The sequence below is a fragment of the Quercus suber genome, unplaced genomic scaffold (genome assembly GCF_002906115.3).
Source record: "Quercus suber isolate HL8 unplaced genomic scaffold, Cork oak 2.0 scaffold_133, whole genome shotgun sequence".
NCBI classification, from domain to species: Eukaryota; Viridiplantae; Streptophyta; class Magnoliopsida; order Fagales; family Fagaceae; genus Quercus; species Quercus suber.
The window spans coordinates 854732-875803 of NW_027069596.1; the positions used below are offsets into that span (position 1 = coordinate 854732).

Here is a 21072-nt window from a genome sequence, read left to right on the forward strand (position 1 = left end):
TATTTAATTTTAAATATATCTATATGTATGCATGAATGCATGTGTTACATGCCTAAAAAAAATTAATTTGACTAATTATTTATATTTTTATAATAAAAATTTTGTTTAATTTTAAATGCATCTATGCGTTTGCATGGAGTTACATGCTAGTTAAGAATAATATCAAGCTCTTTTAGTTTGGATGAGTTGTCTCAACTCCAATTAATTAAAGGCTTGATAAAATATGAGTTAATTTTTCAAGTCCATATCAAACTTATTACCAAGTCCATAAACCAACCCATGTGTGTCTCCTTTTTTTTTTTTTATTGAACCCTATTGTTTACGATATTAGTCATGAACAATTTTTTTAGCTTGGACTCGGCTTGTTTATTAAACAAGTCTAAAATCAATGCTCAAGTTTGGCTTGTTTATAAACAAAGAAATATTAATGTGCTTTTTATCTAGCCAAGCTTGAACTATTTATGAATGGCTTGGTTCATTTGCAACCTTAAAAATTTTAGTATAATTTCTTTCCATTCATGACTTAGCCACAAAAAATAAACCATAGACAGATTCAGTTCTCATTTAAAAATAACTTGAAATAAAATAATATCAATTTTGAATTATATTTACTTGATATCCAGTTTTTCTGTACTCTAATTGGCAACAGTTTTGATTAATGTTCAGTATGTTTACAATCATATTGAACCTTTTTTAATACACAGACATATAATGCTTACCTAACCAATAAAGTCAATGCGGTTAATACTTTGGACAATACAGTAAAATACGATAATAAACTAACATTTTGAAGAAATTTTAGTGATTACAGGACCAAGAAACAAATTATTGTCGAGGCATATTATGGGTGTGTTTGGATTGAAATTAGTGTTGCTAAAACTGAAAATTAAAAATTGAAAACTGAAAATACTGTAGCAAATAATTTTTAAATGTGTAAATAGTACCGTAAGAACAATTTTTAATATTTTTTATTACACAAACAGTATATAAACAGTGCATAAACGCACTGTTTATGCATAGTTTTTTTGTCTCCCAAAGTCAAACATGGCGGGCAAAAAAAAAAAAAAAAAAAAAAAAAGAAAGAAAAGAAGAAGAAGAAGAGAGGAGGAAAACGCGTTTGCTGAAACGCAGACGCGGAATCCAAACCCCACCTATAAGTATTGATGTAATTTTTCAAAGCTGGACACAACAACAACTATCTTTCATCACCTTCACTACTCCACAAACCACCTAATATTCCTATTCAGCAAAAAAAAAAAAAAAAACCCACCTAATATTCCTGAAAGAAGAAAATGGCGGAAGGAGCTTTGTTCTACCTTGCAGGAAAAGTCCTTCAACTGCTGGGCTCTATCATTGCAGAAGAGGTCAAACTGGCCTCTAGTGTCAAAACTGAGATTGAAGATCTAACCAACACAGTCTCCACAATCCATGCTGTGATTCTAGATGCAGAAAAACAGAGTTCTCAAAGCCATCAGATCGAAGACTGGCTCAAAAAGCTCAAAGATGTCCTCCATGATGCTGATGACTTGCTGGATGATTTCTCCACCGAAGTTATGCGCCACAAAGTGATGACAAAAAAGGTATGTATTTTCTCTTCAAGTTCAAACCTGATTGCTTTTAGTCCTAAGCTGGGTCGTGAAATAAAAGCAATTAGGGAGAGACTAAATGCCATTGCAAAAGATAAGGGTGATTTTCACTTTAGTAAAGGCTTGGTTGAGCCACAGGTCATGAATAAGGGGGGTAGAGAAACTCATTCTTTTGTACTTGAAGGTGAAGTTATTGGGAGAGAGAATGATAAGAAAGAGATTATGGAACGTCTTTTTGATGACAACGTTGTTGAGAATATTTCTATCATTCCAATTGTTGGTATCGGAGGATTGGGCAAGACAACACTAGCTCAACTTGTATACAATGATGAAAATGTCCAAACAAAATTTGATATAAAACTTTGGGTTTGTATCTCTGATATTTTTGATGTAAAACGAATTGTTAAAGAAATTTTAGAACAGTTGCCAGGGAGCAAGAATGAACAGAGCCTTCAGATGTTGCAAACTCAGCTTCGAGAAAAACTTAATGAAAAAAAATACTTGCTTGTCTTGGACGATTTGTGGAACGAGGACAATAATAAATGGCTTCTCTTGAGAAATTTGTTAATGGGTGGTGCAAGGGGAAGTAGGATAATAGTGACCACACGCTCTGAAAGTGTAGCGAGGATAATAGGGGCAACTTCATGGCATGCTCTAAGAGGTCTACCTAAAGAAAAGGCTTGGAGTTTGTTTGTAAAAGTGGCACTTGAACAAGTCCAACTTCCAGAGAACCAAGCCTTTATAAGTCTAGGAGAAGAAATTGTGGAAAAGTGTGGTGGGGTACCTCTTGCTATAAGGACGATAGCAAGCTTGCTACGCACCAAAGCTTCAGAAAATGAGTGGCGATCCTTCAAAGATTATGAACTCTCAAAAATAACTCAAGAAGAAAAAAATGGCATTTCATCAACTCTTAAGTTGAGTTATGATCATCTACCATCGCACTTAAAGCAATGCTTTGCTTATTGTAGATTGTTTCCCAAAGACTACAAGATTAATGTTGAGACATTGTTTAATCTTTGGGCAGCACAAGGTTTTATTAAGTTATCAAACCCAAAGCAACGTGTTGAGGATGTTGGGAGAGAGTACTTTATGGTATTACTTTGGAGATGTTTTTTTCAAGATGTAGAAAAAGATAAATGCGGCAATATATCATATTGCAAAATGCATGACCTCATGCATGATCTTGCAACTCTTGTGGCTGGAATGGAGAGTACCATGCTAACTTCAAGTGAGGAATATAATGGTAAAAAAGTTCGTCATGTATCATTTGATTTTGAAAATTCATTAAGGAAAACTTCAATTTTCAAAGTTGAGGGAATGAAGATACGAACAATTCTTATAGCTAGTGTAGGGGGGAAACTGGGTAACTTAACTTGTGATGCACTTGTTTCAAATCTCAATTACTTACGAACATTAGATTTGAGTGAGTTAAATCTCTGTGTAGTGCCACATTCAATTGGGGAATTGAAACATTTAAGATATCTTGATCTTTCTAAAAATAAAAATATTGTATTTCTCCCTATTTCCATTACCAAGCTGTTAAATTTGTTGACGCTAAAACTCAGTGGTTGTCACTCACTTAAAGAATTACCTTGGGGCCTTGAGAAATTGGTCAATCTCAGGCATTTAGATTTTAGTAATTGCAATAAAATGATGCATATGCCCCTTGGACTTGGACATCTTATATCTCTTGAGATACTACCTTTGTTTTCCGCGAGGCAAGAGGGTTTGAAGGCTACCCCTAGTAGTTGGTTTAAGAAAAAACAGGCGAGATCTGGTGGTGGGCTAAGTGAATTGAAGCAGCTAAACAATTTGGGAGGAAGTCTAGTCATTAAAAATTTGGGACATGGAAAAGACGACATGGTGGAGTGTAACGCCACAGATATGAAGGAGAAACAATATCTTCAAGAGCTGCAATTATGGTGGGATGATGGAGAAAGCGAATGTTATGATGAAATGTCACTGGAAGGCCTCCAGCCACATCCAAATCTTAAAATGTTGCGGTTGTCTCATTATATGGGCATGAGAATTCCAAGTTGGGTCTCTTCTCTCAATAATCTTGTTCATTTTGAATTATATAAAAATAGGAGATTGCAGCACCTCCCATCGTTAAATCAACTCCCTTTTCTCAAGTCTGTCTTTCTTTATGAAATGGAAGCACTGGAATACATATGGATAGGTGAAGACAATGTTAGTAACATGTTGGGTGGTTCCTCTTTTACTTCTTCTTCAAAAACAGCATTCTTCCCATCCTTATCTTCTCTCGTATTAATGGATTGCCCAAATTTGAAGGGATGGTGGAGGAATTCAGGTGATGATGATAATGAGCCACACCATCTCTTACTTCCATCATTTCCTCCTTCTCTTTTTCATTTACAGATTGGCAGATGCCCTAACCTAACTTACATGCCCCTGATTCCCGATCTCACTTTAAAAGGGTCAATTATTTATGGTTGTCCCCTCTTGGTCTTACGGCAAAGAGGCAAAGAGTGAAGATTGGCCCATCATTGCTAATGTCCCAATTATTCAGGTATGCTTCTATCCATCTATCTTTTATAATCCCAAATTGAAAATCAACTACTGATGTAGACATTCACAAATCTAGAGATAATATCTATCTGAGTTGTGCATTTCTTATCTTCTAATAATTAAACATTTTGAAAAACCCTACCCATTTTTTTTTTTTTAACTCTTGCTTCTCATCATTGTCCTGCAACCTGCCAGGAATGGAAAATTTCTAGTTTTTTAATGCATTGTTGCACACTTCATGTACTTTATTTTTTGGTTCTTGTGCTAAAACAAATGGTTCATAATACTTCCATCATATGTGTAAATAATACTATGTATCCAAGTATTAGAGAAGGGTCTAATCTGTTTAGTAATGTACAATTCATGGATAGATTGGATTGATTTTTTTTTTTCTTACTGCCAATAAAAATTTTAAATTTCTAATTAATTCTTTTATTACTTGAATACTAAATGAGACTTGAAGATCCCTCATTTTGCTTACTTTTCCCCCCATTTTTTGAATAATAGGTTGTTATTTCAGAGCTACACTCAAGTTTAAGAACTTTTGGTTTTTCAAGTGCTTGTTATTTTGTCACTTTCTCTGCCTCCTAAAGACGTAGTCCTTGCTGCATTTGGTTGTGAAGTCCCTGTAATCTTGAGGCAACAGCACATCTGTTCTTTTTTAATCAGTGGGGTCCAAATACAGTCCCACAAACATGAGTAGGAGAGAATATTGGATAGAAGTTGGAATCTGATGGCATCTTTAACTACTTCAGGTATTTGACTTTTAATGAAGAAAACAACACCAATAATCCTTTTTTGATATATCTTGGAGAACTTATAAGGCATTGGACTTTTCAGTTTTCATGCAGAACTTAAAATTCAGACCTTTTACAAAACTTTCAGGCCTTGCAATTGTGTAGCATGTCCCAGAATTGCAAGTGGATTGTCAGAATCTGCCAAAAACAATTTCTTCAGGTATGCTTCTATCTTTTAATTCCAAGTTTTCATGGACAATCATATACAGATGCCCTTCTTCTTGATGCCTTTTGAGGTTTGTCATATTTTAGTCGTTTGACTTCTTATGCAGAACCAACTTAGGCAAAGAACAGGCTTGGGTGCAAAATTCCGACCCTATTCAAAAACTACAATTATGCAACAGGTTAAGAACTCGGTGGTAATCATTTGTTTCCCTTTTTTCCCATCAAAACTTTAATAAGACACACGATTTCTTCAATTTATTAGGAGAATAAAAAAGGATAACTGTTTTATCATCTGTTCTTTTATTCTAATGATTTGAATCTTTTCATCTAAATTTGTGTTAATGAAATGACATATATGGTTGCTTGTTCATAATTGCAGAATCATAGCAAATTTCTTAGAACTTTGAAGGGAGGACTTGACCAGGTGACTAACACTACAGGAATTAGCTTACTAAACCGGTATTTTGGTAGTTTTTTTTTTTTTTTTTTGGTTATAAAAGTTTCCAACATATATCTACTAAATGCTTTTCATGAGATGATTAAACCAAATTACTCCTCATATGTTTGTGTGTATACTTGCTTTAAAAAGTCAAAAAAGAACAAGAGAATGACTGAATGAGCCTAATCTGTTCATACATGCACTAGTTCAAAAATAGTTTGAATTGACTTTTTATCTGTTAATAGAATATAATTACAAATTATTTTTTAACTACTTCAAGTATCTTGCTTTGACTTCTCACGAAGAACAAATTAAGGGCAAACTTGGCTTACCCTATTCAAAACTTTATGCCCCAAAAATTATGGCAAGTACAATCTTGGACTCAATGGTAATCATCTTTTTTTTTTTTTTTTTAATAAATTCCTTTACTTTTTTTTAATATCAAAACTTCAATTTGATTCATGATTTCTTTAAATTATTAGGATAATAAAAAGGGATAATTGTAAATTCTTCCATTTGTTCTATTAATTTAATGATTTATATCATTGTATCTAAGCTTGTGTTGATGAAATGACATATATGGTTGCTTCTTAATAATTGCAGAATTGTAGCAAATTTGGTAGAATTTTGAAGGGAGGAATATGACCAGGCAACAATAACTCAACAGGGAATTAACTTACTATAAAGGTATTTTGGTGGTTACTTTTTTTTTTTGGGTGGGGGAGGGGGGTAATATTTGTCTAATTCGTGAAGACTAGCTTTTTAAAGTCCAAAGAGCACAAGAATGACTGAATGGGTATAATTTTTCATACATGCGCAAATTTGAAGCAAGATTGGATTGAATTTTCATCTGTTACTCAATTAAATATTACTAATTAAGGTTTTTCATCTCGCTTGTATTCCAATTAATACTTGAGGATAACACCATTTTTCTTTTCATTTTCTCTTTAGTTGGTATTTTGTCTATTTCACTACCTCCTAAAGCATGGCCTTTGCTTCTTAACTTTTGGTTATGTAGTCTCTGTTCGAACAATGGGCAACATGATGCATGTTCTTTTTTATAATCACTGGAAAGCAGAGGGGGCAAGCAGTGTAATGGATGGATAGAGTGCGTGGAGTTTTTAGGCCAAAGAGAGGTAGGAGTAAGGATGGATGAGCTATGATGGGTAAGAGAGGTAGTTTGGTTAAATGTCCCAAACTGGAAGGTATTGGAGCAGACAATGAAAATGGGAGCAAGCACATCAACCTACTTTCCTCTCTCTCAATTAGAGGATTTAGAATTATATTGGATTAACGATTTAAAATTGCTTCCCAAAGAGAGGCTACAGAACATCATTTCTCTCCGAGAACTCTATATAAAAAGGTACGATGGACTAGGTTCTCTCCCTTGGATAGGCATCCTCACATCAGTACTAAGCCTTAACATTTGGGAATGTCCCAAACTAACGTCACTTCCTCAAGGGATTCACAATCTCACCTCTTTAAAAGAACTAGGAATTGATAATTGTCCCAATTTGACGTCACTTCCTAGAGGGAGTCGCAATCTCACCTTTAAAAAAGTTGAAAATTCTTGATTGTCCCCTCTTACGGCAAAGATGCAAGAGCAAACAGGTGAAGATTGGTCACCATTGCTCATGTCCCATATGTGTATGTGGATGGTTTGATCAACCAAGAAGAAACAATTTCTTTAGGTATGCATCTATCTATCTATCTATCTATCTTTTCATCCCAAATTAAAAACCAACCACTAGTTTTTGAGGGTTTTGATATTTTGGACTACTTCTTAAACTATTCAACTTCTTTCTTATGCAGAACTAAACCATTTTAAAACTCTCTTTCTTTTCCATCTTTTTCTTTGTCTTATCTATAAAATGTTAATTAGACACTTGATTTCTTCACAAAGTTATTTGAACAAGAAAGATTAGGATAATGTAATCCTTCCCTTCATACATACATACGTACACACACACACACACACACACACACACATATATATACACACATGTGTGTGTGTGTTAAAATTTTAATTATTTGTATCTTTGTACATAAGACTATAAAATGATGTGTGTATGGTTGCTTCTTAATAATTGCAGAATTAGAATCAGAGTCAGAGTCAATTTGTTAACACTTAGAGAGGAGGACTTAATCTAGCTCTACCATTGCAGGAATTAGCTTATTTTTGGAGGTATTTTGTTGGTTGACTCTCTTTTGTTCATTTGAAAGTCTGTCATTTGTTCTTCCATTCTTTCATTTCTTAAATTCTTTCTTTTGTTGAGGGAGTAACATATTTTATTTTAATGAGATGATTAAATGAAAAAATTTTGTTTGCTTCCTCACATGTTGAATTGTTGATGTAAGACTGACTTTGGAGTCAAAGAAGAATGAGAGAATAACTAAATGAATGAGTCTAATTTGTTCATTCATGCACAAATTCAAATGTAGATTGGATTGAATTTTATATGTTACTCGATTAAAATTTACCAATGAATGTTTCCCTTTTTGCTTGAATCCCAATTCTGATTAGAGGATACTGTTACTTTACCCATCTATATTCTATATGTTACTAAAAGCTGAAGCATAGCATTTAATGTTGTTACGCTCTAATTGAGCCACATTAGTAGCCATGTTATTACCCTTCTTTTTTCTAAATTTTTTTCCTAATTTTAAAATACTTTTTTCTAAATATTTCCCATAATTTTAAAATACTATTAAAAAGAAATGATTTCCAACCCTATTTGCACCATAAAGCCCAATCTTTTGTTAATGGTAATGTTGACTTTAATGCTAAAACCTCTGTGTCTCCCCTCCTTATCCTTTTTCTTTTCTTGTCTTTCGCACTTTCAAAACTTCAGAATTTCACCTTTCTAATGCCAAACTCTCTCTCTTCCCTCCTTGGTCTCTTCCTCTCCTTTGAATCACTTCTTCATACCTGTTCAATTGCCACTTTGCTAAAAAAATCAAAATCCTTACTAGGTACGCATTATCTCTTCCTTTTGTAATTAACATTTTGCTGTTCTTTCAACTAATTGAGCATTAATTCAGACCTTCTTCAAATCTATCTCTTGATTAATGGTGATTCTTTCGATTCTCGATCAAGAGGTTTTTCAAAACGTTCAATTGTTCCCTGTTGGGAATAGAACACCCATTGCTTTATTTTTCTATATATATATATATATATATACATATCTGCAATCTCTCTTCCTCCATAGATAAAGAGCCTATCAGCCTAACCTATACCAATGCAGAATCCAATCCTTCCCACTAATAAGCCCGACGAAATTATCATTGAAGCCATGGATATTTGTCATGGGTTCTCAGTAAATAAATGACCAAAAAAAAAAAAAAAAACCCGAAAGCTTTTAGAATCAAAGCCCTTCAACCTCCAAATCAAAACGTTGTCAACGTTAAAGAAGTGCTTGAACAATATGTAATTTGATTCTCACATGTTCAGATCAGATATATATATATATATATATATTATTTTGGGTACTTACAGCCATTGTTGAAGCTTCAACCACCATGAGATGTATCAAACCATGAGATTGCATCGCTATTTCCTCTTATTCTTCTTCTTTGTCTCTGTCTCTGTCTCTCTCACTCCTGCTGCATTTTCTCCATTTCTACAAGTCTTCTTTGCTTGACTGTCACGAACTCATGGTGAAGGTTTTGGCTGTTGTAGAAGATGGACTGGTTGTGCTTAACCCACTAAATTTATGCTTAGGCAAGCTTAGCTGTCAACCACTTTATAGTGTATCAAATGCGTGCAAGCCATCAACCACTTATTTCTTTCATACATTGCCTTGGGCGCTTGTGTTTTTACTTAATCCGTTTTTTAATGGCGGACAAGCCAATGTTCGCCCTTTTCAGGTTTTTTTTTTTTTTTTTTTTTTGAAATGGCCCCTTTTCAATTTTTGTATTTTAATTTTTAATTTCATAAGTGATCAATGGGGTTGGGCATAATAAAAAAATATTGGTAATCAAATGGGCTAGACATGATTTAAGATAATTTAAATAAAGACTTGCATAAATAGTAGTAGAATGTTAAACTCTAACAAAATGTTTAAGTATATTAATTTCATATATATATATATATATCCATTGATTGAGATACTCAATGTTTATTTATGTTTGCTTTTGATTTATTATTACTTATTTGTCTTATGGAAGTTATGATATTAAAAAAAAAAACATTTGAAGTATAGATATTTATATTAATTTGAATTATTTTAGTCAATTTTTATATTTTTACTAATTTAATCTATTTATTTTTTTAAAATAATTATTAAATTAATTATGATGTCATTATGGTTCGACCTCATTCCAACTTTAAAAATCTTAAACTTCTCCCTTTTACGGTTCTTTACACTGTCTGGATTTCAAAATGATGTCTGTAAATGACAATGCCACGGACAATCTCTACCCACTTGGTGTCACAAATCCTATTTGGTCCCTCAAGACATTGTCTTTGCTTGAATATATGTCATTGGTATAACAAATCAAAGAGCAAATTATAGGGAGAGATCACAACTTTTCTTTTCTTTGTTTCTCATGAAAAAAGTATATGGGAAAATGCTTTTTTTTTTTCCAAATTTGGTAGGCTATGGTTGGTCATGATTATTGAGAGTTGTTTGGTTATTGACGATAAATGCATGAATGCTTTTAGGAAATGGGTCATGAATGTTTTGTGGGTTTGACAAGTTATTTGTCAATTGGAGCTTGTGTGTTTATGTTTTTTGTATAAATTATTTCACACTTTGTTATTGGAATTATTGTTACGTTGTAGGTATTGCATATATTCCCCAATTGTAGGAGATAACATCCCAAATTCTATAGATTTAATTTTTAACTTATCCCAAAGAAAAATTATGTATTTCTTTTAATAATTAAAGTACTATACAAAGAACAAACAGAGGGCTTTATGATATTGTATGTATTTAAATTATCGGTCGGCAATCTTATCCAAACAAAAAAACATGTCTCAATTATGGCTTTGTGCAAAAAAAAGTGTAGCAAATATGCTATTGCAATCCTGCTTTGTTTTTGAGTAGCTGTTTGTTTATTTTATTTTGGTCATACGAAGAATGCACATTGCATCGAAGTGTGCATTGTCATTTGTTGTTGGACTAATATGTTTTTCGTATAAGGTTTTGTAATTCTATTTTAAAGATCAATGAACACTAACCTTTTCAAATATTGAATATAGACTTCGAAAGATATGCTTACAATTTTTCTACTTGAAATTTCCAATTTTGTATTACTTGAAATTTCCAATGTTGTATAAAATTAGAACTTCTTTTTAAGGAGTTGAATGAAGAGCCAGTCAAGTAAAGACGAAATGTGGCTTTGAGCAAGAGAAGATTGTTGAACCATTCAAAAGGTATTGATAAGGATAAATATTTAATACTCACAAATAAAGATAAATACAATACTAATACTCTTTTTTTCCCGATGACAACTTATTCTTATCCCACTTGTTACCAAAATAACTTTAATTGTTTACCAGCCCAAAATATCTTTAAACTTTACTGTGATAAAAATCATAAGCTAAGATATTAAGCGAACCCAACAATTGCAGCTCTTGTTTCTCCTTATTTCAAAACTGGACATGGCACTGGCCTTTTTTCAAAGCCATCTATTATGCAGGTATGGTCATTATTTTTAGCGATAGTTATGGTTCTCCTATTATAGTGCATACTAAATTAATTCATTGCCAAGGAAACCCATTGTGGATGGCTACCATGCTCTATTGAGTGTTACACTCCTGTCACGAACTGTAGATCAAGGATTTGATTGTGGAGTTTGCCAACTCACAGTTGTTGGCATCAATTGGGTTGTAGGAACCATGTTTGAAGGAGATTTCGGATGTGTTAGAACAAATACATGTTTTTTTGTGAAATAGGTAGGACATATATCCTATAGGACAGTTTCTAGATTGTGTAATAAGTAAGCGTAAGTGTTGGAGTTCTATCTCTTTTGAATTTTTTTATTAAAAGAAAATTATTTAGGATATTTCATAAATATTTCATTTTTGAAATTTTCCATTCATTGCACGGGTTAGCGACTAGTTTTTATATAATAGGTTGTTACGCTCAAAACAACACCCAAGTTTTAGAATTTTTGGTTTTTCCAATGGTTGGTAATTTGGCACTTTTTCTCTCTGCTAAAGTTGTGGCCCTTGGTTTTGAATTTGGCCGTGGAGTCCTATGTGAACATGAGGCAGCAAACATGAGTATAGGAGGGAAAGAGTTGAATCTGATGGTGTCTTTAACTACTTCAGGTATTTGGTTTTTTAATGAAGAACTGTACACCAATTTTCTTGTTCTTGTTTCTTCTTCTTCGTCTTTGCATTTTCAGTTTTGATATTTTGAAGATTCTCAATCGATTGACTTCTCACGCAGAACAAATTAAGGCAACAACTAACCTGGCGCAAAATTTGGACCCTGTTAAAAACTTTCTGGCCCTGAAATTGAGCAACAAGTCATGGACTCAATGGTTATCATCTATTTGCTTTATATTATTTGGGAAATTTCTTTTTGTTTTGTTTCCCTTTTGTATGTGCAAAGGACTGTTGCTACTTAATTGATCTCATCACAACGGAGAAGAAAGGATAACATCTATATTGTTGTACGTAAAACTTCTTTGATGTCATGAGGTGATGTTCTTGGTTGCATTTCTGACAATTGTAGAAATGGAGAAAATCTTTTGACACTAACTAAGACTGCAGGAATTAACTTATTATAATGTATTCGGTTTGGTCAAATTTTTTCCTTTATATTATAAGCTTTTGACATGTTCTTGTATTTGCTAAATATTGATTAATTACACATTGTCATTTGGGTAATTAGTAACTAACTAATGACTTACGTAGTTTATGCGGTAAGATAATAAGGCTGAATAATATCTTCTTTTCCCAAATGTTTTTGGAGAATTCGTTTTTGTCAAAAGCATAAAATGAGATTGAGTCCAATACATTTATTTAGTCTAGTGTGTCTATACATGCACACAAATCCAATCGTATATGTAACAAAACAATTCTCCTTCATTCCATTTCTTACCTCTTTATTTGAAAATATATAAAATTTCTCATATTCTGGACATGTTCTAAAATTCCGGACAAAACCTTGGTAATCTGTCAACTTTGTTACTTTACTTTGTTACTTTTTTTTATTTTTATTTTCCTACTTTTATAAGTCAAGTCACTTTAAAAACTTTTTTCCATAGTGGTTGAATCTTTTGGATCCTGTGGCACCTGCTACTGCTACAGCCTCTACCTCATCTCCAAATATATCAAGGTAAAATATTCTTATCATTTTTATTGTGCCTTAGCTTCTTATTGTTGTCCTCCCAAAAAGAGAAGTTCTTTCTTTGGTAAACTCAATAATTGTTTTTATTGTTCTTGTGCTGAAAATGTTTTATTTTTGCAGATACATCATAACTTCCATTATTGTATGAATGTAAACTGAGCATCCAACTACCTTGTAGAAATTAGGTTGTTATTCCAGGTATGCTTTCAGATTTTTTTTTTTTTTTTTTTTTTGGGTGTGTTCCCTGTTATGTATTTATATTTTAATATTTCACCAAAATTTCAAAGAGAATGGTAGAATATCTTTATTCCAGGTATGCTTTCAGATTTTTTTTTTTTTTTTTTTTTTGGGTGTGTTCCCTGTTATGTATTTATATTTTAATATTTCACCAAAATTTCAAAGAGAATGGTAGAATATCCTTTTTTTTCCCGTACTTCTTTACCTATTATTTTATGATGGTTTATTAATGCTGAAAACTTGAACTCAAAAACTAGTATTCACATGTGCTAGAATCCTGTTCGTCTAGTCTAGGAAGATTTCAAGCTGAAAGAGAAATAACACAAAGAAAGAACAAAAGGGGCAGAAAAGTATCATCAAGCGTATTAGAAAAAATCGATTTTCCGCTAAGAACACAATTAATTGGAGTTGTGTTAATGATAGGAGTGTCTATTTCATGTTATAGTTTCAGTTTCCTAATAATATTCTATCTTTTGCAGTTGGGATGAAGGTCACTACAACAATTTCTTTGAAGTAAGTGTTAAGTGTGAAGATGATCCTATCTTTGTGTACTGTAAAGAGTAAAGAAAAGGAAGAATTTTGGTTGAATTCCACTTTGAGGAGTACGTTGTCTTTCACCTGAATTTTGGAATTTTCCTTGTACAAATATTGCTGCTTGGAGTTATTAATCAAGGAAGAATTGGTGATTGAAGCTTTGTCCTATTGTATTCTCTCTAGAAGCAAGTTTTGAGAAGCCTTCAGAAAAGGCAAATTTGAGTTCAAATAAAAGCTGGTATGCAACTTTACATATTTCTCACAACAATTGAAGTTAAATCCAACTAATTCTTTCCACTTCAAGTGTGAATGTATGCCTTCCAAATCTTGTCAATAGTTCACTCCTTTTACCTCTTGCGAGTTTCAGTTTCAGCTCCCAATGTTACACTCATCCTTTGCCCATATGTTTGCTGGAGTTCTCTTAGATTTTTTTTGGTCCAACTTATTTTGGTAAGCTTAGTCATTTATTACTTCAAGATTTTTTTGTTGGTTCATTCTTCTTTTTTTCTTGTTGAAGACTGTTTCATTATATTTTGTAGGTAAGATACCTGGAGCCTCTGTTCCCATTTTGCAGACTAATTGCTTCAATGTTGGACAGCTATTATTTTGGGTTACTAGAGTGCAAAATAGAGGTAGCTATAATAATTTGGGTAAATGATACAAGTATGCTGTTATTGATTAGTATAGCATCTAATATGATATTTTAACCACTGTTTCCTCTGTAGATGGCGGTTCCATACTTCCATTTAGCACAACTTATCTCATAGCTCCTTTTCCATGAGAGGTGAGCCTACATGTTTCTTTTTTGTAAAATTGACAGTTCCTTTATATTTTTAAATATCTAATATTCAAATTTTAGACTCTTTTCTTAAACCAGTTTATTATGGAAAAACTCCCTTGTTTCCTTTCATCGTGGGGTGAAAGTTGTTTGCATGCATGATCATATCTCTAGCTATTTGAAGAAAACAAAATGTTTGTCTAACTCCCTTATTCTTTGTCAGGGATATCAGCCATTATATGGTTGTGAAGTTAACCATTGGAGGGTCGTCAAAAGGGGATTATTCAACATTAATACAGAGAGCAAATTTTGTATCAAGTCTAGATGGTTAAGATCACACATGATAATGTGGATTGGTCATTGTTCTCCTTTGGAAAAGTATTAGTCATCTTCAACAGTTGCGCCAGAGAATGAGCACAATTGAACAGATCCATTCATTTCATTAGGAATGCTGAATTTGCAATTCTCAACTTGTTTAATGTTGCTGTCAGTTTGTCTATCAAATATTTCATTTCTTCTTCAACAGTTGCGCCAGAAAATGAGAACAATTGAACAGATCCATTCATTTCATTAGGAATGCTGAATTGGCAATTCTCAACTTGTTTAATGTTACAGTCAAGACTATCAAATATTTCGTTTCTTTTTCAACAGTTGCACCAGAGAATGAGAACATTTGAACAAATCCATTCATTTCATTAGGAATGCTGAATTTGTAATTCTCAACTTGTTTAATGTTGCTGTCAGTTTGACAATCAAATATTTCGTTTCTTCTTCAAATTTTATGATTTGGGTGGCCAGCTTTGTGTGGCATTTTCGTGTGAAACCAGTTTATTAGGTTATTCTTTGCTGCCTGGATTTGATTATAGCTAGGGTGCTCTGCATAGTCCATATTTGTATTTCAATGTATGTTTTGTATTATTATTTTTATATGGAGAAGGAATATTCCAGAAAGAAAATCTTTTTTTTTTCATAATAAAAATTCAGATTTATACGTTGTGTTGTATCACGTATGACTCATGTTTTACATATGTATGAATACCTTCGCTGTAAATGAGACTATTTTACGTCTGAAAGTGATACTTTATTGTAGCTATCCTTGTTTCAACTTTTTTTTTTTTTTTTAAGGATTTTTATGAAATTTTTTTAAAGAGAATTTAATAGTATATTAGCATTAAGAAAAAGTTTTTTTCTTTATAATGGAAATAGGCACTTTTTGGACGGTAGGATTAATGGTGGCAAAACATGTAAATTTTATGGACTGAATTATAAAAATGAAAGATGAAAGTATCAATTGAAGAATTTAAAAAATGTTATTTGTATTTTAGCCTAAAAGTTTTGTTGTGTGCTATTTTCTTTTTTAGCCTATATTATTTAATGATACCAAACTTAAGAAAATGATGACTTGAAATTTGTACATTTCCATTTGAAAGATAATGTATTAATTAACAATCTTCTAAAAAGTTGAATTTTTCAAATAGGACTAATAGTGTATGGGACAAATAGAGCAATATGTACTAAAGATTAGGTATTATACAAGATTACGTCACATGAATATATGCTTCCAGACATGTGTTGCATTCTATATAACATAATAAAACATTGTCCTAGGTGAGACCCTCTGTATCTTTTTTTTTTTTTTTTTTTTTTTGAGAGACGAGACCCTCTGTATTTGATTTTCAAGAAGTCTACACAAGTGCAATTAAAATTCTAAATTTTTTTTTTTTTTTTTTTTTTGTAAAATTAACAGTTCCTTTATATTTTTAAATATCTAATATTCAAATTTTAGACTCTTTTCTTAAACCAGTTTATTATGGAAAAACTCCCTTGTTTGCTTTCATCGTGGGGTGAAAGTTGTTTGCATGCATGATCATATCTCTAGCTATTTGAAGAAAACAAAATGTTTCTCTAACTTATAAAAAAAAAAAAAAAAACAAAAACAAAATGTTTCTCTAACTCCCTTATTCTTTGTCAGGGATATCAGCCATTATATGGTTGTGAAGTTAACCATTGGAGGGTCATTAAAAGGGGATTATTCAACATTAATTCAAAGAGCAAATTAATGTGGATTGGTCATATTGAGTTATCAACAACTTGCAATCAACTAGAAGTTGTGAGATTTATTATTCAATTGACAGTTGTTATGATATTGATAAATTTCACAGCGGTCTAGTTCAATATGTCTTAACTCTTAAAACATATCAACACATCAACTAGAAGTCTCCACTTTCATGATCAAGACAAATCATCTTAGTTAATATATTATAGTATTTGCAAATGAAACGCCCAATTTTGTCACCGACTACGAACTAAAATTCTAAGTTTACAAAGAACCTGTGATTTATATATTCCGTAACTTTTCACATAAATCACATACTGTGCATCTCATGGACTATATGATAATGTCCAAATATTTATATTGCCATTATTTTAGATAATAATAAAAACAACTTTATCAATCATAATATTAAGTCGTACATAATATCATATATAGTATCATACAATAGGATATAAGAGCACCAATCCCAACACTTGGCAATAATCTTGTTTCTTGTTTGTTCTTCTTCATTCTGTTTTTTGAGGTTCTGATATTTTGGTGAACTTATTAGCCTTTTGACTCCTTAGGCAGAACGAATTAACCTAGCTTAAAATTTGAGACTTGTTCATGACTAGCAAGCCTTGCAATTATGTGACAAGCTGTCAACTTGGTGGTAATCATCTTCTCTTTTTGGAAGATCTCTTTCTGTTATGTTTCTATTCTCTTTGTACCTAACAAAAAAAGTCGAGAAGGTGTTGAATTTGGTTTCCTTTTGCTGATGCTTGCAGAAATGGAGAAAATCTTTTTAACACTTGAGGGGAGTATTTACCATGACAAGTGACAACTAACACTGCAGGACATAGCTTATTATTAAGGTATACTGTTCAGTAAATTTTTTTTCTTTATATGTAAGCTGTGGATGCATGGTATTTACTTAAAATTGATATGCTCAATGTCATTTGAGTAATTAGTAAATAAGTTATTGCTTACATAGTTTATCCAATGAGATAATTAGGCTAAATGGTTTCTTCTTTTCTTAAATGTGTTTGGAGAATTCACTTAAGTTAAAATCTTAAAATGAGATTGAGTCCATTGACTCCATCTTAATTGCATTTCTTATATCTTAATTTTAAAAAAAAAATTCAGTCAGATATCAAGTGTGTTCTAAAATTTCAGAAAAAGTATTAGGAATCCATCAAGTTTCTTACCATTTTAATTTATAATATATATATATATATATACACTTTTATGAGTCAGATTGCTAATGCTCAGAGGACCTTAGCTTAGGAACGTTTATTTCCAGTGAATGAATTCTTTGGATCTAGCCACACCTTCTACTGCTGCTCATCTCCAAATAGTTGGAAGGGAAAAAGATTCTCGTTATCTTTCCAAACCTTAGTGTTGCTGTCCTGCTAAAAAGAAATAGGGTTCGGTTAATATGTGCCCTAAGGGCACACATTAAGTCATCCATTTTTGAAAATATTTTCTGGAAAATTGAAAAAGCTGTCAATATTTTTTCAATTCCCGAGAAAAACTTTTTCAAAAATGAAAAATAATGTGTGCCCTTAAGGCACGAATCAACAAAATCCAAAGAAATATTGTCTCTTTGGTACACATTATAATACTTTTTTCTTGTTATTTGTGCTAAAATGTTCAATTTCTGACATATGCTTCATAAAACTTCCTCTTTATGAATAAATGAGTAAATTATATTAAAAAAAAAACAAGAGTCAGCAAGCAACTATATATTGAAACATAGCCATAAAGCAGTTAAAGCCAACCTAATTAACCAAGCATATGAAGTAAGCTACAAATCACAATACTCAATCTACTCTAATGATTAAACAATGGTCAAACCTGTCCTAGAATCTCCCAATTCTAAGAGGGATTGATTCTCTAAACACATTATCTACACTTAGGCTCCCTTGCAAATAACTCATGTTCATGACTTTCATATTGTTCCAAAGCTGGTGTCTCTCCAAGAGAGACTTCAACATGCTACTACTTTGGTAATATCTTCACATTAGGTATTGTTCTAGTTTGTTAGCTTTGCTGGAGTAATCAGCTACCTCGCATAAGTTGAATGCTTGAAATCTCAGATGCCTTAGTATGATATCGTTGCTGGCAAGGAATGTAGCCACCTCACACTCTCAAGGAGACGGAGAATCTTTGGTTTTAATTGCCCTAAGATACCTTAGATCTTATATTTCTAGAGGGAAAAAAATGACTATGATGAGAGGGAGAATAATGTCCTTTTGTAGAACAAATAACTTATGCATCTATATGTATGAACTAAATAGGCTGCATCTTTTTGCTAGCTACCAAGTATTTTCTATATTTATATATATATATATATATATATCTATTTTTACTCATTTACCAAGTGGTTTTTGAACCCTTGATTTTACCATCCACCTTACTTTTACAAGGATAGGATAGAAGTTTACACTTGGCCTGAGCTATCAGATATCAATCATCATCATATTTTTGTTTTTGTTTTTGTGCTTTACACATTTCTTTTTTATATGTCTTTTATAAAATCTTAAAGATGTTTTGGTTTTTGTTTTTAGAAAAATTTACAGTTACATAATACTAAAATTTCCCAATTTTTATTTTCTATAACTTCGTGTGCGTCAAAAGTTCCATTTTGAATTAGAGTTTGAGCCAAAATTTTAGCTCTGAATATACGCTTCATTTGATTGGTGAGAAAGAGTAGGAACACCAAAAATATTTAAAAAAAAAAATGGAATTAGGTAGACCAAACTATTTAATTTGACTTAATAAAATAATTTCAGTCAAATGATGTGGATATTTCGTATTTGTAAGCCCAAAATGATATTAAACCTGAGATGAATACTCTGTAAATTTTCCTTTCTCAAGCCATTGGACACATGACTAGAGGAAGTGGACTAGGACAAAGAGCCTGCTGGTGCCCCAAATATTCTAAGTTTCTAACTAGGTCCAAAGTATTTCACTCTATTGGTTGCACATGCTCTTAATTCCTTCTATCTCTCCCTCATATATTATTGAAGCACCTACTCTTTTGACTTCTCATTTTAGCCACACGCCAAAAAAAAAAAAAAAAAACAGTTTTTACTTTCTGGAAGTTTGCTTGCAACATGTTGCATGTATTATTACTCGTGGAAGAGATAGCATGCTTTATGAAATTTTGATTTTTTTTTTTTTTAATGACACAGATACTTTGTGATAGGTTCTGTATTTTTTTATTTCATAGCTTTCGCTTTTTGTGCAGTCTGGAGGTTCATGGATGTATACAACTAGGTGACTAAAGCCTTACATGAGTATTTGACATTATATGGCTGTGCAGTTCTTTGTTGAATGGCTATTAAATGGAGAATATTCAACGCTAAGCAGAGAGGGAGATCTACATCAGTATGGAATTTAGCTATCATATATAATAAAAGGGGCCCATTAAGCAGATTTTTGAAAACGGAAGGGGCCCTTTCCATCATGGTCTTTATCATAACGGAATTCCCCTATGCTTGGCGACATTACTCCATATCATCGCCTGTTTGGATTGTCACCTGTAGTGGCCAGTGAATTGTGATCAAAAAGTATATTTTTGATCAATCTAGTGGCCAACAAATCACTGATCAACGAGTGACCAGCCACCAGGTTAACGATTTGGCGTGATCCATAAATGTAGTGATCGGTGAACGGCTTCTTCTTCTTCTACAAAGATCCAGACAAAGCCGAGCTTCCATGGAACTGAAAAAGATTTGGAAAATGAATACAAAGGTCAAAGGATTTATTATTGAGAAGGTAGAAGGAGATTATTCAGTAGCTATCCTTTTCTGAAGAATTACAGTTTTTATTATTGAAATTGGTTTAGTTTTTATCCTTTTTGACTAGAGATTGTTGGAAGTTACATAGAACTGATTAGTTCCATTGTTAGCCCTATTTAGAGTTCTGCATTCAGCAATTACTCTTCTAATTGCCCAAGGTACTCCTAAATATCTTATTGGGAGCACGATGTATCACAAAATGCAATCAGATTGTTCTGAATGTAAAAAAATCTTGCACTTGGCTGTATTAACTTAAAGCCTAGACCATTGGTGAAACTTATCCATAATGTTCTATATCACATGAAAATATTTAAAATTGTTACCTATGAACTCTATTAAGTCATTAACAAAGTATAAATGGGCTAATTTCATTCGACACCTGGAATGATTTAAATACTTTTATTATAGACTGTTCAAAGAACCATTATATTGGGGACGTTATTTATCCTGCAATCAATCTTTGAAATGGCTTTGGAAATGCAATTGCAGTGAGAATATGAAGCCTCGTCATGGACTGTCATATGCTTTCATATGATTAACTTTTAGTAAGAAGAAACTTGTACAGACCAAGAAGATGAGGCATATGAACCCGGTAGTTTCACCGTCATCAATCGATTGCCCATACCGCATTATTTGCTCCCGACTGTACTACAGAAGACTGCACAATATACAAGAAAACTTAATTCAATCACAGACAAAATTTAGTATAACAATAGAAATGAACTATGATAGGACAAGTACAATACATTCCCCAGCTCTGCAGAAAATTGCTACTTTTTTTGTGGGTTGTTTTGCTATGTTAACCAAAGGTTAAGAAATAAATCCCCAGCAACATGGATTAAACACGATGAACACAGCATAT

At 32.4% G+C, this 21072-nt stretch overlaps 1 protein-coding gene across 33 annotated transcripts; it reads left to right on the forward strand.

Moving 5' to 3' along the window:
- Positions 1–1091: 1091 nt before the first annotated feature.
- Positions 1092–20467, forward strand: LOC112012782 (putative disease resistance protein RGA4). Of its 33 annotated transcripts, none has more exons than XM_065776468.1 (19): positions 1092–4116; positions 4623–4870; positions 4956–5072; positions 5185–5271; positions 5457–5536; positions 6120–6203; positions 6535–7207; positions 7610–7701; positions 10818–10893; positions 11092–11793; positions 11915–12808; positions 12941–13018; positions 13537–13829; positions 13959–14041; positions 14131–14223; positions 14317–14375; positions 16342–17077; positions 17193–17279; positions 19658–20467. In XM_065776468.1, exon 1 carries the CDS (start codon positions 1293–1295, stop codon positions 4077–4079), a length of 2787 nt encoding a protein of 928 aa, XP_065632540.1. In that variant the 5' UTR covers positions 1092–1292; the 3' UTR covers positions 4080–4116; positions 4623–4870; positions 4956–5072; positions 5185–5271; positions 5457–5536; positions 6120–6203; positions 6535–7207; positions 7610–7701; positions 10818–10893; positions 11092–11793; positions 11915–12808; positions 12941–13018; positions 13537–13829; positions 13959–14041; positions 14131–14223; positions 14317–14375; positions 16342–17077; positions 17193–17279; positions 19658–20467. The 33 variants fall into 33 exon arrangements, with proteins under 33 accessions (XP_065632540.1, XP_065632541.1, XP_065632535.1 ...); XM_065776469.1 differs by having other exon boundaries at positions 19733–20467; XM_065776463.1 differs by lacking the exons at positions 16342–17077; positions 17193–17279; positions 19658–20467 and adding an exon at positions 14593–15372 and having other exon boundaries at positions 13537–13659; positions 13719–13829.
- The last annotated feature ends 605 nt before the right edge of the window (positions 20468–21072 follow it).

Coding starts and splice junctions, on each gene's coding strand:
- LOC112012782 (XM_065776468.1), top strand. CDS start 1,293: ATGGCGGAAGGAGCTTTGTTCTACCTTGCAGGAAAAGTCCTTCAACTG.